Genomic DNA, 16037 nt, shown 5'->3' with positions numbered 1-16037 from the left:
GTGTCATGACGGCCCAGTGGCCGTGCCCAGAGGCACTGTCGCCTCACAGCAAGAAAGTCCTGGGTTAGATCCCTGGCTTGGACCTGGGGTCTTTCTTTGTGGAGTTTGCATGTTCTCCTCATGCTTGCATGGATTCTCTCCAGTTTCCCCCACAGAACAAAACATACCTTCAGGCCCAGGCCATCCTTAAAAAAGACGTCTGTGATCTCAATATGATTTGCCTGGTTAAACAAGAGTAAAATTAAAAAAAATAGACAAGAATGAAAATTTTAAAAGATTTTATTAAATTTGGTATAAGCCAGCCAGTTGATAATCATAGTACGTTTTGTGGTTCTGAACATATTTAATCAACGAGTTAAGAGAAAGAACTGGCTCTTTTGATTGTAAAGGTTGCAGACCCCTAGAGCCTGTTGGCTCAGTGTTTCTTGTATAAAAGGTTATTAGCAGAAATTGCTATTGTGTGTGCACAAATAACATGTACAGTATGGTAAATAAAGAACTATTGGTGATTGTCATAATAACAATGCAAGCAGAAGTGACAATGCCAACAGCAGACCTGACCAGATTTCTTTGACCTCTTTAAACTTTCTTGCAGTATAGTTGGCTATAGTTTCTCTGTGCATGAAACAGTGAGGTCAGGGAGTCAAGGAGTCCCAACCCGGTCTGACTCTCTGTGACAAGGACTAGCAAAAATAAATAATCCTATAACTTGTCTCACTGTAGGCGTCCATTAGGAACAGAAGAGGAGCTGCTGGTTTTTATCTGGTCCAGTGGCCCACTTGAATTTGTTGATGCAAGCCCCGACCTACGACCCTTCAGCTTCTTCCAGTACAAGATTCGTGCCTTCAACTCCAAAGGCTCAGTTCTGAGTCAGTGGACTTTAGCTCAAACATTACAGGGAAAACCACAAAACATGGCCCCTCCTGTGGTAACACCTTCTGGTAAGTTCACCTTTTAAAACTAGGTGTTATATTATTGACTGTAGCACTTGTAAAACACACTGCTTAATTTAACAGGTGCATATTCAGTCCACCTTAAATGGAATGAACCAGGCCAGCCCAATGGTCTCATTTCCCATTATAGACTGGTTTACATGAAGCACCAACAGGACCCGACTCTCAGCACAGCTACAGTGACTGCTCTCACTGTAGAGGTAAAAACACACACAAACACACCAAGATGTGACGACAGTCTCCACCTGATCACATGTGGTTTATAGATGCTTTATGGTATTGTTTAGTATCAGCAGAGGTTTGTAGTTCTTGATTAGGATGCTCGCATGTAAAACCTTGTTTGTGCACAAACAGAAATATTTGAAAACATGTGAAGTAATTATTTGAAAATTGTTGCACAAACTATGCTGTTATAATGTAAAGTATGCAGTGTGTTTGAAGTGTTTTTATGATTTGCAATGAATATAAAGAAATTTGGACTTACTGTGATGATTTTGCCATCTGGTTTGCCAATGAGGAGTTTGAAAACATCAACACACACACGCACGCACACACACACACTCACACACACATACACTAAAACCCATGGCCTGCTACTCTCCAGGGCCCTTCCTTTAAATCCGTGCAATTTCTGATGTTCTAACACAAGCAATACCAGTGAACATTAAAATATAAATCCACCTAAATACATGCACTTATACAGCACACTTGTACACATTATGTTAAAGGGGCAATATTATGTGTTTCTCAGGCATATATTTAAATACTGCACCATAATAAAGTTTCTATGTCACCTTTAGTTGTTATTAAAATGCTGTTTTTATGCTTAAATAGAAAAACTTATCTTCTCATCACTTCCTCTTCTAAACGCCTTGAAATTGGTCTCTGCCTCTTTAAGAACCACCTTCCGCTCCTGCCCCGTCCCATTTCAGTGTGGGTGGGGTGGGGGTTGTGCGCACGCTATGATGCAGTCTACTTGGCATCTGAAAATACATTTAAATACCTCAAAGGTATTTTGAATCTGAAAAGAGTTTCACTGAGTGAGAAGTAGTGTTAAGAGCAGCAGACAGTTAAGTTTCACTTTCACTTTGCTCTGTTACTGCTGAGAGCCGGCAGGAGTCATGGGCAGGGTGTCGGGGTGTGTGGGGTTGGGGGTGGGGAGATGTGCTCCGTGATGAGGAAGTTTGGCTTAAAGACACGTCCCAGGGGCATTTCTGGTACCAAAAGGCGTTTCTGGTCCCCACCTGTCGTTTTGCTCCTCAGCATTGCTTCCTAAAAACGCTGCAGGATTTCTCAAACATGCATGAATGAGTCAAAGCAAGGCTTTGGGCATATTTTTATGAGAGTATAACATTATAACATGATATAAAACTCAAAAAAGTTGATTTTACATGATATTGCCCCTTTAACACATGCCATCTAGTCTCATTACAAGCCGGCTGTTACATTCACCTGAAGCTCCCATAAGCTGGTCAGTATTGCTGACTGTCTCTTACCCTAATGTGTGTTTGAATTAATCACCTACCCTTTGTTGCGTTGATCCTCTGATATTTTACAATCAGTTAAACAAGGAAACAAATCTGGAAAAGCAAGAGACTTAAGTCAGTGTTCAAACTTAGAAAAGTCTTGTTTTACAGTCAGAAACCGACACTGGCCGAAGCACAAGACCTTAAAAGCAAGGAAAAATCAAAGTAGAGAGTCACAGTGGGGTACTATAAAGAAAAGTGATTGAAGAAGAGGAGGGATGAGACAGGGTGATAGATCAGAGTAAGGGAATAAACGAGGGACAAGAGGTAGAAGTATGGATCTATATTCTGTCCATACGTGTGGCCTCTTCTCTCGTTGTGACCTTTGGCTTGTCACTCATAATTAATACAAGATGTAAATGGAGACCTTTCACCTTCTCATTGATATGGAACACTTTGTGTTTGTGTGTTTGTGTGTGAGCTTGTGTGTGTGTGTGAGAGAGAGGGAGAGAAAGAAAGGAGCTCATTGACATGGCATAGACTTATTTTGGCTGGGGTCATTTGTCACAGAGTAGCCTTCAGCTGATGCACTATAGTTTTTAAGAACATACAAAGAAAGTAAAAATTGAAAACAAAGTTTTCATTGAACTGGGACAGAGTAGAAGTTTTATGAGTTAGTGTTTTTCTTTTTGTGTGTGTGGTGTGAGCTTGTTTTAGAGATGAGTTGTCTGAATAAAGTATCAGGTGAATATAAATTTACAATATAAATGTTGAGCACCCCACAAATGTCCTTTACTCTTCTTAGAATACACAACATTTCTTAGCTTTACTTACATATTGTTTGTGCATTTCTGTTTAGTTTGTGCATATTTGTGTGTACTAATCTCAGACTGGGCTAAAAACCCTGGTCTGTGCCAGCTTGGCTGATTAATGGGGTCGTCATGGCAATCAGACGGAATGAGGGTATGAAACGCAGGCGGCCTGCCTCTCTAGACCCCTACGCGTCGCCTGGCATGCGCACACACAAACACACGCACTCAGAGCTCATACACATTCCCAAATTCACTCTACATTACCTTACACCTCTGACAGACATGTTTTCACTCTGCAAGAAGGAGCACCACTGTCTTGATTGCTTTCTTGTGTGTTTTCTGTTTACTTTTTGTTTATTTTTCATCATTTCTTCACAAAGGTTACCTAAAATTCCCCCACTTTATAAAACAGCTGGAGTCTTTATTGTTCATTCGTTTTGTTTTCCCCACTGTTCCTCTTTCATGTAAATCTAAGTTTCTGTGACTTTTATAACTGGGGATTGCGTTCTCAGCGCTGTCCCTTTTTGTCCATCTGTGTTTTTCTCTTTTCAGTTTTCTCTACACTCTTTTAGTTCTCACTCCTTAACCCCTCTCAGCTACACTCCATATTGTCTCCAGTCTTCCCCCTTACTTCCTTTATCGCTCCTTCGCTTCTTCCTTTCACTCCTTTCTCCTCCTTCTTGCTGCCATTTTCTCTCTCTTTCCTCTTTACTGTCCTTCCATGCCTCCCTTGGCTCTTCCAGATGTTACACTGCGGCCCTTGGGATTGCTGGTGAAAGGAGACGATGGGCCTATGTGTGCGTGCGAGTGTGTGTTTGTTACTCTGTGCGCATACATATGTCTGAATATGGTTTTCTGTGCGCTTGTAGATTTAAGGCATTAAGGTTTGTGTGTGTACATGCAACAGTGTGTGTGTGTGAGCTGTATTAATACATCCCATTGATCAGAGCAGGACCCCTGACAGTCATCATCCCTGAGAACCATCTGGCCGACGCCTGACGCTCCCTCACCCAAACAGAAGCTGACACCCTATTAATCTGCTACTGCCATGCATACATACGCGTGTTTCTGTGTGTGTTCAGCGAATCAGTAACAGTATGTAGCAAACACCGTGTAAAGGGTTTTTGGTTGCATACAACATGTTTGCCATATCTATATTTCTCCATACATGTTTGTGTGTGTGTTTATCAGTGCATATACGCATTTCAAATTCAAACCGCGTACACACACACGCGAAAGAGAGCGCACACCCCTCTGCCATCCGCCAACAACAGCCGGAGCTGAAGGGTGCTTGGAAATTAAGGTTATTACACAAATTGAGCCATATGGTCTAAATATTTCAGAGCTGAAATTTACTAGGCAATAAAAATGGCCCCTACCTCGGTAATGGTGTAAATTACAGCTTAACCACCAGCGCTAATGATGTCCTTCTGTACGCCCCGTAACCAACCGTACATGAAGGACACATTGTTTAAAAAATACCCCAGGAAAAGCAAAAGAGAAAGGGAGAGGGAGGCAAGCGTAAGAAGGGATGGGTTAGAAGAGGAATGTTGAAATGAATGGAAGAGAAATGGAAGATGGAAACTAAAGAGAGGGGGTGATTGATAAAGATAGTGGAGAAACAGTGAGTGAGAAAGGGCTAGCAGCATGTTTACAATCTGTTAGTTTACCATTAAGAACCCGTCAGAGAGAGTGGAACAGCATGGGACAGCCGGCGAACTGTGTCTCAAAACCAATATGAGGTTTTTGAACGTGGGCATGTCTCTTCACAATCAAAACATGTGTAGTTAAGTGTGCACGGTTGGAGTGTTTCACAGGATAGATGTGTTAGATATGTTGTTGAGGAGGGAAAAAAGTAACGTATACTGATGAAACACATCTGTAAATTTTACTACAACTTTTGGAATTTTGTATTTCTTTTTTTTTTCTATCAACCAAACAACGGACTTCACTGCTAATTCACAAGTATGGAAACCCCGGTTAAAGAACTGAAATAAGGACACACGACATACATTACACACTGGCACACACACACAAAAAACAATCTGATTTATAACCTGGTGAGATGTTGGGATAATTACTTTGGCTTGTCTCGTTCCTACATCTTAGAAGACAAATGTTTTCAAGTCTTTTTAGATTTCTATAGAACCAGTGTTGGATAAAGTGCCACAAATCAATACTTGGAGTGAAAGTACAAGTACCTTACCATAAAATTACTTAGATAAAAGGTAAAGTAAAAGTAAATTTCTCATATAAAATGTACTTAAGTATTAAAAGTAAAAGTACTGAGTAAAAGTGAGTGGTTAAAATTTCCAAAATGACATTTATTGGGAGGTGATCTCCCCAAAAACATTTTTCTAAAGGTCATGATTATAATTGTACATTAAAATGATAATGAAGGAAATTTTGAGATGCACTAGGCTACCTGTTTTAACTGCATAAATCTGCCACTGTCATCTTCACACTAGACTACACACTGTGCGTCTGCTATGTACTGCTGGAGTGTGAATTGTTTGTGTCCTGCATGTGGGATGGATCGCACAAACCAATATAGTGTCAGAATGGTATATATTTAAACTTCTCATCCATCCAGTCAAATTCACTCTATCCAGGAGACACAATTTATCTGGATAGTTTCTATATTTGTTTTTTAACAAGAGCAAGCCAGAATGAAAACAATCCCAAAATGAAAAAGGATTAATGGCTTTCTACGTCTTTGCTTTTCTAAAATGTAAGGAATAGAAAGTACAGATAATTGCCTGAAAATGTAAGGAGTAAAAATGAAAGTTTGGCTGAAAAATATTACTTAAGTAAAGCATAGATAACCCAAATTTCTACTTGAATACAACTGTTAGTTTGTTACTTTACACCATTGATTAGAACTATTGCTAGATTTATTTATCATGATGTAATAATAAATAATACATTATAAATACAATTTTTATTGTTGCTATAAAGCCTTCTTACTTTCTACTCTAACACCCATTTACCATCACCTAACTACAGAGGCTCTTGAGTGGAAGAAAGGAGTTTGGTAGCACAAGAAAAGCAAGGCTTTGCCCTTGCTCTCAGAAGATACCTTTTAACAAATGAGGGCGACAGAAAGGTTTGGAGGGGAGAAGGAAATGCAAAGCTGAGTGCACAAAGGATGAAGAGAAGAAGGAAGGATCGACAGGATAAGGAGGCTCAGATGTAGAGTTTGTTAGGTCCTCAGCCTATCAGACCCCTTATTTAAAGGTCTCCAACTCTGATTGGAGGACTCTTATCATTCTGAATAAACATCTAAATAATCATGCTACAATACTCCCTCTTCTCTTTACTGCAAATTTTCTTTCTGCCTTCTTATCTTTCCCACAGCTTCTCCACACAGCGCACTCTTCCATCCATCACATCATTTCTGTCTGCTTCTCTGCTTCTGCATCAAATTACAGTTTTTACGTTGCACTCATTCCTTGTCGTTGCCCCTACTTTCCCTCTTCTTCTGTCATTCTCTTTCAAGTGAGTTTACATTCCCCTGCCTCCTCTTTCTTCCTTCCTCTCACCACATGTTGTCTCTCTAACACAAACACACACATGCACACGGTCTTTCTCACAAAAATCACAGGTTGTGTGTTTTTGTGTCACTGTGAAGAGGGCACACCATCCAGTGTAGTGCTCTCCACTTGTTATAATGGGTGTTTAATGCTGCGTCTGCAATACAATAGGCATCACTTCAGTGGAATTTTGAGACAGGATGAGTGTGAGTTTTAAAAAAAGGGAATAAAAAGTGTTGGTTTATGTCTGATCTGTGAGCTCATTCAACTCTGGAGGAAAGAGTGTTTGGTATGCTTGCATGATTTTTTTCATAGTTTGGCTGGCCCTGTTAGTTATGCTATATAGCAACTTACGCATGTTTTGAATATTGTGTCTTATACAGTGAACCAACTTATAGTCTGGAAAATCTGATAATGTTTGTTTTGCTAGAGAGTAGTACTTTCTTAAACGTAATCATGCTTTTTGCCTCTGCAGTCCTGTTTTACAGCATGAATATCATGTTTTTATAATTATCCATCCATTATCTATACTTGCTTCTTTCTTTCAGGGTCACTGGTGCCCATATTCAGCAGTCACAGTGTGAGGGGCGGGGTACACCCTGGACAGATCGCAAGTTATAATTATTATTATAATTATCAGAGCTGGCTCTTGGCATAGGCGAGCTAGGCAGTTGCCTAGAGCACCATCTGCTGGAGGGGGCGCTGAACTATAGAAGAAAAAAGTAATTGTAATCCCTGGTGTCTGCTCAGCGCCCCTTTCAATTAGCTTTGTCTTAAAAAACTATAATGAAGTATTACAGGAAAAATAAACTACTCTACCCATCAAGCATTTTCTACCCCCAATGCTGCAATCACCCCCACCCTCTCTCTCATTTTATTGACGATTTTATTTTCTTCCTGCTTCGCAGGAGGAGGAAAGGGAAAGGAGAGCGAAAAAAAGTTCAAAACTTAATTCTACCGGCAGAACAGGTTGGAAGATGGCTACTTGATGTTATTTATTGTTTTTAAATCATCCTACAGGCTCTGACATGTTAGATAAATTTGAAAATGAGGTTTTGAAAAAATCCGTAAGACTTGAAAAAATCTGAGGTTGCTCTACAAGTATACGTCCGTTTACCTGCAAAATGATGTAAAATCCTTATAACTTACGGACAATCTGTACAAGTTGACATGTATGTAATTTATTTGCTTTCTGGGAAAGCAAATAAATCTAAGTTTGCCGTAGTACCTTACACTGTCAAACTTGTTTTTAGGGGTTCAAATTGGGGTGGGTGGGACATAGTTCGGGGGGTGGGGGGTTGCGCTTCAACTCGCCTAGGGCATCAAAATGGCTAGAGCCAGCACTGATAATTATTATTATAATCAACATGAAAAAGCCTTTCCTGAACTACATCAAATGGATCAGTTCAAAAAAGATTACTTCAGTAGTTTTCCAGGTAAATGAAAGTCTGAAATGAGGGAATACACTGATAGTAAACAAAGCACTTGTCTGGGGCCCAGTTTACACAGCGCCAATTTTGATTGAAACCGTTGCATTTCTGCTGCTGTTCAGTTGTCTGTGTGCATGAGAACCTCACTTGTTGCCTTTAAAACCAAAGCTTTTGTAATCCTGTTCTCCGAGTGGAGGTTTTATGGAGACTCCCCTCAGAGGTATGAAATCATGTGTGCACACCACAGACAATGCTCGAGAATAAACATCAGGGATCAAACAGGGCGGTTGAGCGGTGAAACTTCATGACATTATCACCGTGGTCTTCATGACTTTGCAATGAGTACATTTAACTGGAACTGATTTGTACAGATGTGTTAAATTAAAGTAATTTGTTTAGACAAACAGTCCTGGTAAATATTTTTTTCTTGACCTTCCCAATAAAATTAAAACACTAATAGACAATCTCTGTGATGTCTGGGACTAAAAAGCATACCACCTCTTGCTCACCATAATGTGTCCCCTAGTTTTTGGCCACAATAAGCACACAAATACCAACACACACTCACACACAACATGATCTATGCGCACCAAATATGCTGCTCCCAGGGTCTGGAGCCGCCAAAGCCAATCATAGATGTCGGTGTGAAGTGGGCACGCTTGCTCCAAACCCCTACAGTCCCTCTGTACATCTGCGCTGGCCACAGACAAAATGCATGCCTAATGGCACTCTGTGTGTCAGTGGGTGTGTCTCTGTTTGCTTCCGTGTGTGTGTGTGTGTGTGAAAAATGAATGTGTGTTTCAGGGTTCGTCTAACACAACCTGACTAGCAGGGACACCCATGCAGGGCATTTGTAAACAGACACAGGGCGATGGTTCCAACAGCATTGAATTAGGAATGCACATATAAATATGCGCGCACACACACACACACACACACACACACACACACACAAACTCACACACAAATTTGGCTTTAGAGCTTGGCATGGGGTGTGAGAGATCAGTGTGTGGTGCACTGGCTCACCTCAGATGCCTCTGAAAACAATTACTGCTCTCACAGGGCTGGTCAGGGCACAGCTTGGACTAATAGACTGGACCATAGAGGCGAAGTGAGCTTGCTTGAGTGTTATTTGACTATAACATGTTTTATCATACTCTGAAAAGAGCTAAACCTCATCGAAATCCTGGTGTGGTACATTAAATTCCAAAAGCAAACCAGTTAGAGCTCATTCCTCTGTCAATCATTACTTTTCTTTGTATATTCTTATGTACTTGTGTTAATTTCATCCTGCTTGTGTGTTTGAGTGTGTACATGTGGAAGAGACAAAGAAAGGATGTGTGCGTTTGTTGTCGTGCACATGCATGCTCGTATACAGCCGTCAGCTAATGCTGGTCTGTCTCTCTGCGGGGCCCGGTGCCGGGGCCTTTGTGAGATAATCAGCATAATTCTTTTGACAAATACACATGGTTATTCTTAATTAGTATCACACACTGTCCCTGTGGCTGCACTCTGCCTCTCTACCTGAACAACACACAGCTGTGCAGCTGTACGCACACAAATCGAGGGACACACAAGTAAAAAACAAAATGCTGGCAGATGTCTGCTTGTTAGTATACATGCAAATAACACGTATAAAAAAAACGTGCAACAAAAAAAAATATGCCCAAGGTTCAAGAAGCACACAGTTTCTGAGCCTCTTTATGTAGGCTACATGTGCAGAAACACACACTGACCTGTGGAGTCCTGCTGTAGCTCAGCTCACACTCAGAACAAGGAAGAAATGATTAGCACTCAAAGCTAAGTTGTGTTGAACCATGTAAGATCGGTGAGGGCTTTAATGTTTAAATTAGCAAGACCCCTTCCTGTCTGTTCTTTCCTTGTCTCCTTTGTTCTCCTTCTATCTTGTTTACGCTCCCGATCATCTTTCCCTTTCTCTTGACTCCTTGCTCCTCTCTGTTGCATTTTGTATGATTAACTGGTGTCTTTGATCATCTGCACACACATGCATATGCTGGAGTACACAGAATTTGAGTTGACAAGAAGCCTTTCCTTTCATATCTTACTCTGTAGCTCATAATGTGATCTTCATAGGTTGGCCTTTTTTTTCTCTCAAAACTAGGCTTTAGAAAAAATCATTTATGAAAGCATATTTTTCCTCTACTGTAGCCACAGCTTTTGATGCTGTACGGAGGACCTTAGCAGTTACCTGTAGTGTTTTTGGCTTTAAAATTAGTGGTGAAGCATAAATTTAATAATAATAATAATAAATACATTTTATTTGGTGCGCCTTTCTAACACACAAGGACACAGAACAAGCAACGAATGGAATAAAACAAAAAATGAGTAAATTTTGCACATAAAAACATAAAATAATCATTAAAAACAGTAACAAAATCAAACTACATAATTGAAACTTAAAATCAGCTGTAGTAAGCGATCCTGAAGAGATGAGTCTTTAAAAAGAGGACGAGAGTCCAAGTTCCTTATTTCAGAGTGCAGCGAGTTCCAGAGCCGGGGAGCAGAGCAGCTGAGGCTCTGTTCACCAGAGTGGTGAGGCGGGCCAGAGGAACAGTGAGGTGGAAAGACGAGGAAGATCTAAGGGAGCGGGAAGAAGAGGCAACATGGAGGAGGTCAGACAGATATGGTGGGGCAATATTGTGAATGGCTTTAAGTGTGCACAGAAGCATTTTGAACTCGATACGAAATTTGACAGGTAACCAGTGAAGCTTGTAGAGAATAGGGGTGATGTGGCTGTAGGAGGGGTTTCTAACGATAATACGAGCTGAAGAGTTCTGAATCAGTTGAAGTTTATGAAGGGATTTATGAGAAAGACCAAAGAGAAGAGAATTACAATAATCAATACGGGAGGTAACAAGACTGTGAACAAGGATAGCAGCAGTATGAGGGGTGAGGGAGGAGCGGAGACGGTTAATGCTGCCAAGGTGGAAATATGCAGGCCTGGTGATGGAGTTAATTTGAGACTGAAATGATAAAGTATTGTCAAGGATGACACCCAGACTCTTAATCTGAGGGGAGGGGAAAACATAAGTGTTATCAACTAAAATGGGAGAACAGTCAGCTTTGGATAATGTTGCTTTTGTACCAATAAGTAAAAATTCAGTTTTATCACTGTTGAGTTTTAGAAAGTTAGAAGAAAACCAGGATTTGGGTTCATTAATGCAGTTGGAAAGAGAGGAGGGTGATAGAGCAACATTTGGTTTACTAGAGAGGAAGAGCTAGGTGTCATCCGCGTATCAGTGGAAGTGAATGTCGTATTTACAAAAAATGTTATCTATGGGAAGAAGGTAGATGATGAAGAGTAGGGGCCCCAGGACAGAGCCCTGGGGCACACTAGTGGTTACAGGGTATGATTTGGAAACAAAGGATTTGTACACATCTAAAGCAAAAAAGAACAAAAAGCACTAGTCAACATGTAAAGTTGGCAGAAACTTTACAACTACATCATAGGGTTATGTCATTTCAGCACCTTTCTTTACTTTTAATGTTTTTTTTTTTACAAAATACAATATATTGTTGGGGTTTTACCTCTGTTATGTTGAAGAAATTTATAGTTTAGTACTGATTAAATACAACACAGAGTTAGGGTTTTCTATTTTATAATACCTTCATAATGTTTGTTATATTTCTTACAATGTGTTAATTGAAATAATGTAGATACATGTCCGAATATAACAACACATAATTAAAGCTGTATGAAATTTCTTCAATGTTGTTCTGCACACAATTTAGCAACATTTTTACTTGATCTGTGTATTAAAATACTCTAAACCTTTTTGTACTTTTTTTGCTATCAGCATGTGTGAAAGTTTACGAAAAAAATTAGTTATTGCGGGAGCTGTTAATGTAATAGTTGTGTATTTCAATGTCGGACCATTTGATTACAGCACGTCTACGTGCTTGTTTGTGTGAATTTCATAGTCCTTGATTGTGTGTGTGTGTGTGTGTGTGTGTGTGTGTGTGTGTGTGTGTGTGTGTGTGTGTATGCGGGGGAGTTGTTAGAGAGCAGGCTGTTAATGTGGTGTGTTTCAGTGATAAAGTGTTTGAATGTATTGCCATCTAGAGGCATGTAGCAGAGTCTCCATGCTCCTATAAAATCTGCCAGCGCCAGATGCTGCTATTGACAATGTGCATATGTTAACCGCTTTATAGGCCACATGCCTCACATATTTCACTGGCTTTTAAGGTAGAGAGATCTCTCATTCTGGCTCACTTAATCTGTCTCTCCCTTTTGCCACATCTATCTTTTTTTTCTCCCACAGCTTTAGCTTCTACCACTCTTTCTTTGCTCAATCTCCTTCACTTAGCTCCCTTTGCTTGCTCCTTTTTTTATTTGCTTCATCAGTTATTAACTAACTCACATCTTTCTTTTTTCCCCTTTACATTTCTGCTTTGCCTTTCAAAACACATACTTTATTTCATTCCCCTCTTTTTTTCTCTCCTTCCACTTTTTTTCTCTCAATCTTTCCTCTTTTCCCCCATCGTCTCTCATTGTGCCCCTCCCTCCATCTGTCTGCTAAGAAGTGCTGTGATTTGCAGGAGGATTTAGCTTGTGTCTAGGTGTCTAGGGGCTTATTAATCCTGTTTTACTGTGGATGAAAAATATGTTGGCTTCTAGACATGAATATAGCAAGTACATGCATTCTGGTTGTTGTTCAGTCAGTTCATCCTTGGTGCCATGCCACGGTGATTTGTCAGGGATTTTATTTGATTCAGTCTGAATTGTGGAGGCCTTTTGATCCTCCTGCAGTTGCATTGAAGTGTGTTACCAGTTAATCTCTTTACATATGCTTGGTTATGTGAAAGCATACACTCCTGAACAGCCAAAATTTGATCTGCAGACTCAACACATGAAAGAAATGTAACATCCTGTGTTGTACATTTACACAAATGGGTTCAAACACAGACAGCTTTGCTTCAGAGCTCACAGTCATAAACAAACACACAATCAGACGGGCTACAACGTTACTGCCTTGAGCCTAGTTCTCCCAGACTACCATGTCATTGTACGCCAGGGCCTTTTGGAACAACAGTGTCCCTCTTATCAATTAGTAAATGGTGGTTTCACTGTGTCACACACTCACTCACACGCTGTCCTGGTGTCTGCCAGAGTGTTGGGTTGGGTCCCACTGCCTAAAGCTACTGGCACACACCCTGCGCCTGCATGTGTTTGTGCATGCGATATAAAAGGGTGCATGTGTGACATAAACATTCAATCTGAAAGCTTTGAATTCACCCATAAGGGACAGCCATTTGCCTGGTGTCTGCTTACTTCTCCAAGGCAGCGCCTGTATGTTGAAGTGTTGATATCACAAATCCCATGTTATGTAGTCTTAGTCGCCATTGTTTATTTTTATTCCTCAATTTATTGAGTAATGCCCTGGTTTTATTCATGCAGGATTGGTTTGTGTAACCGATTTTCTGTTGCTGTCTTCTACTTTGGCATTTGACCCACAACACTATCACCCTTTCTCTGTAGACATTTACTGTAATTCAATCCATGGCTTAATCTGAAATCCAACTTTTACCCCGCATATACAGTTTCTACAACACTGCACTTCCCTATACTTATAATATGTTGGTCTTTTTGTGTGTCAGGGTTCAGTTCTCGAGGCAACAGTCTACGGCCTTGAACCGTACAGTCTGTATAGTCTGCATGTGGAAGCTGTTAATGGGGCAGGTAGGTTGCATAATCATTGCAAAAAAGAATGAGACATGAACACCAAGACTTAGTTTATTTATTTTGTCAAACTTCAGGTAGCATTTCCAGTCCAAGGGTGGACATCAGAACCCTGGAGGCTTCTCCAGCTGGCCTGCCCAACTTCACAGTGGAGCAACGAGAGCAGGGCAGGGCCTTGCTGCTAAGCTGGGACCAGCCACTTGTTCCAAGTGGAGTTATTACGGTACATGCAAAGCACATAACAGCACTGAATACATACCAAACAGCATAGTCCGGAGCATAGTGATAACATTAAATGCTGTATGATGACAAATCACTTTTTTACTTCACAGAACATCAGTGTATACCAATCTACAAAAAATAAAGCACACTGGTGTAAGTCACATAAGTTAATTAGTTACCAACACACTGATATACAATAGCATGTTGTATGCTGATGCCTGCCAAAACGTTTGTACATGCACAAAATGTTGCTGATAAGTTAGGCACAAGTTCTCACGTTGCATATAAGTTATTCATAAGTTCTCGTTTGTGAGCCATCATATCGAAATGAGGATCAAGTCAAATTTGGTCAAAATGACCAAATTACATTTTCAGATTCTTGGCTTTAAAAGCTTCATTTTGATACCCGAATCATTCTGATATCATAATTAAATCCATAAATATGACTTAATTTGTCTTGTTTACAATAATACATAAATATTTGGTCTGAATCCTAATTTTATGTCATTTTAATGAGGAATTTTTGATGTCCTTATAAAGAGGAAACCTCAAGTTATATCTGAATATTGAGATTTCCCAGCTAAAAAGAAACACAGCTTTGCTAGCTCACAGAGAAAATCTCAAAATTTTAAGGCGTTTTTCCTCAAAATCAGGTTTTTTGTTGCTACTGCTCAAAAAAGTGCTTCAAATTTTTGTTTTATGGTTATATTTCAGACAATTCATTCAAATGATTCAAATGATAAATGTCTTTATCCTGAATAAAGGCATTTATTCATTATGTTTTGACAAAATACAATTTTTGTTAACATTTAAGTCAAAACACTATATTTGCCTATTTCTCCATTTACCACTTTTGGACTTAATCCTCGTTTCGATGTGATGGGTCACATTTTATATTAAGAGAAATAAGTTTGTCCACACACCTGCCTCTGATTGTTCTGTGCTGGTTTCATTATGTTTTACTTCTATTCTCTTTTACTACCTTCTAATTTCTCTCCCTCCCAGGTGTACAACTTGTACAGCGAGGGCAACTTGGAGTTTAGCGGGTTATCTCGCAGTTTTCTGTTCCGTCGTTTGGAGCCGTGGACCATTTATTCTCTGTCACTTGAAGCTTGTACCTCAGCAGGCTGCACGCGCAGCCCTCCTCAGCACATCGCCACAGCAGCAGCTCCACCTGCTTCTCAGCTCCCCCCACGGCTCCTTTTCATCGGCCCTGACCACGCGTCGCTGACTTGGAGCCCCCCCTCCCAGCCCAATGGACCAATCGGAGAGTATTCCTTACGTGGGAGAAGTCTGGAGGAGAAAGGGAGGTTGCGCAGTAATGAAGAGGAAGCTGAAGAAGGGAAAGTAGGTGAAACTAAAGCCACTGAACTGTTTTTAAATGTCTTGATTCAGTTTGTCTCGGGACTTAAAAATTAGCCTGAATTAGTCCTAAAGTTCTCAGTTGCCACAATGGATTTCTGTCATTTTAATTTTACATAAATATCATATTTATTATCAGTGTTGTATAAAGTACCACAAAGTGATACTTGAGTAAAAGTACAAGTATCTTACCAAAAATTTACTTTGGTAAAAGTTAAATTCTCCTTTAGTAATATTACTTGAGTAAAAGTCTTAAAGTATCTGATATTTTTGTACTTAAGTATCAAAAGTAAAAGTATTGATTTAAAATGAGCTGTTGTATTTTCTGTAATGACATTTATTAGGAGGTGACCTGCTCAACAAATGCAGAAATGACTGTCATATTAAAATAATTAATTTATGTTAAATGTAGGATGAACTAGTCTAGTTGTTTCAGTTGATATACATATATCAAGGCTACACAAAGCTTTTCCCCAAAATKAAAATCTATCTGAGGGCTGCGGCCAAATGTAATAATATAATTCATGAAATACAAATACTTCTTAAGTACAGTCCTTT

The 16037-nt window shown here is 39.9% G+C and overlaps 1 protein-coding gene across 1 annotated transcript in view; it reads left to right on the top strand.

Moving 5' to 3' along the window:
- The window catches only part of ush2a (Usher syndrome 2A (autosomal recessive, mild)), a gene marked incomplete in the record, with an annotated part of 244206 nt that overhangs the window by 207305 nt on the left and 20864 nt on the right, over positions 1–16037 (top strand). The window contains 5 exon segments of the mRNA XM_014017175.1: positions 724–941; positions 1017–1153; positions 13814–13895; positions 13973–14118; positions 15123–15464. Of these exon segments, the coding sequence (XP_013872629.1) occupies positions 724–941; positions 1017–1153; positions 13814–13895; positions 13973–14118; positions 15123–15464 (925 nt within the window).

The sequence above is a fragment of the Austrofundulus limnaeus genome, unplaced genomic scaffold (genome assembly GCF_001266775.1).
Source record: "Austrofundulus limnaeus strain Quisiro unplaced genomic scaffold, Austrofundulus_limnaeus-1.0 Scaffold163, whole genome shotgun sequence".
In the NCBI taxonomy this organism is placed as follows: Eukaryota; Metazoa; Chordata; class Actinopteri; order Cyprinodontiformes; family Rivulidae; genus Austrofundulus; species Austrofundulus limnaeus.
Note: the sequence above shows the minus strand (reverse complement) of the source record. Positions and strands in the feature narration are given on the sequence as shown.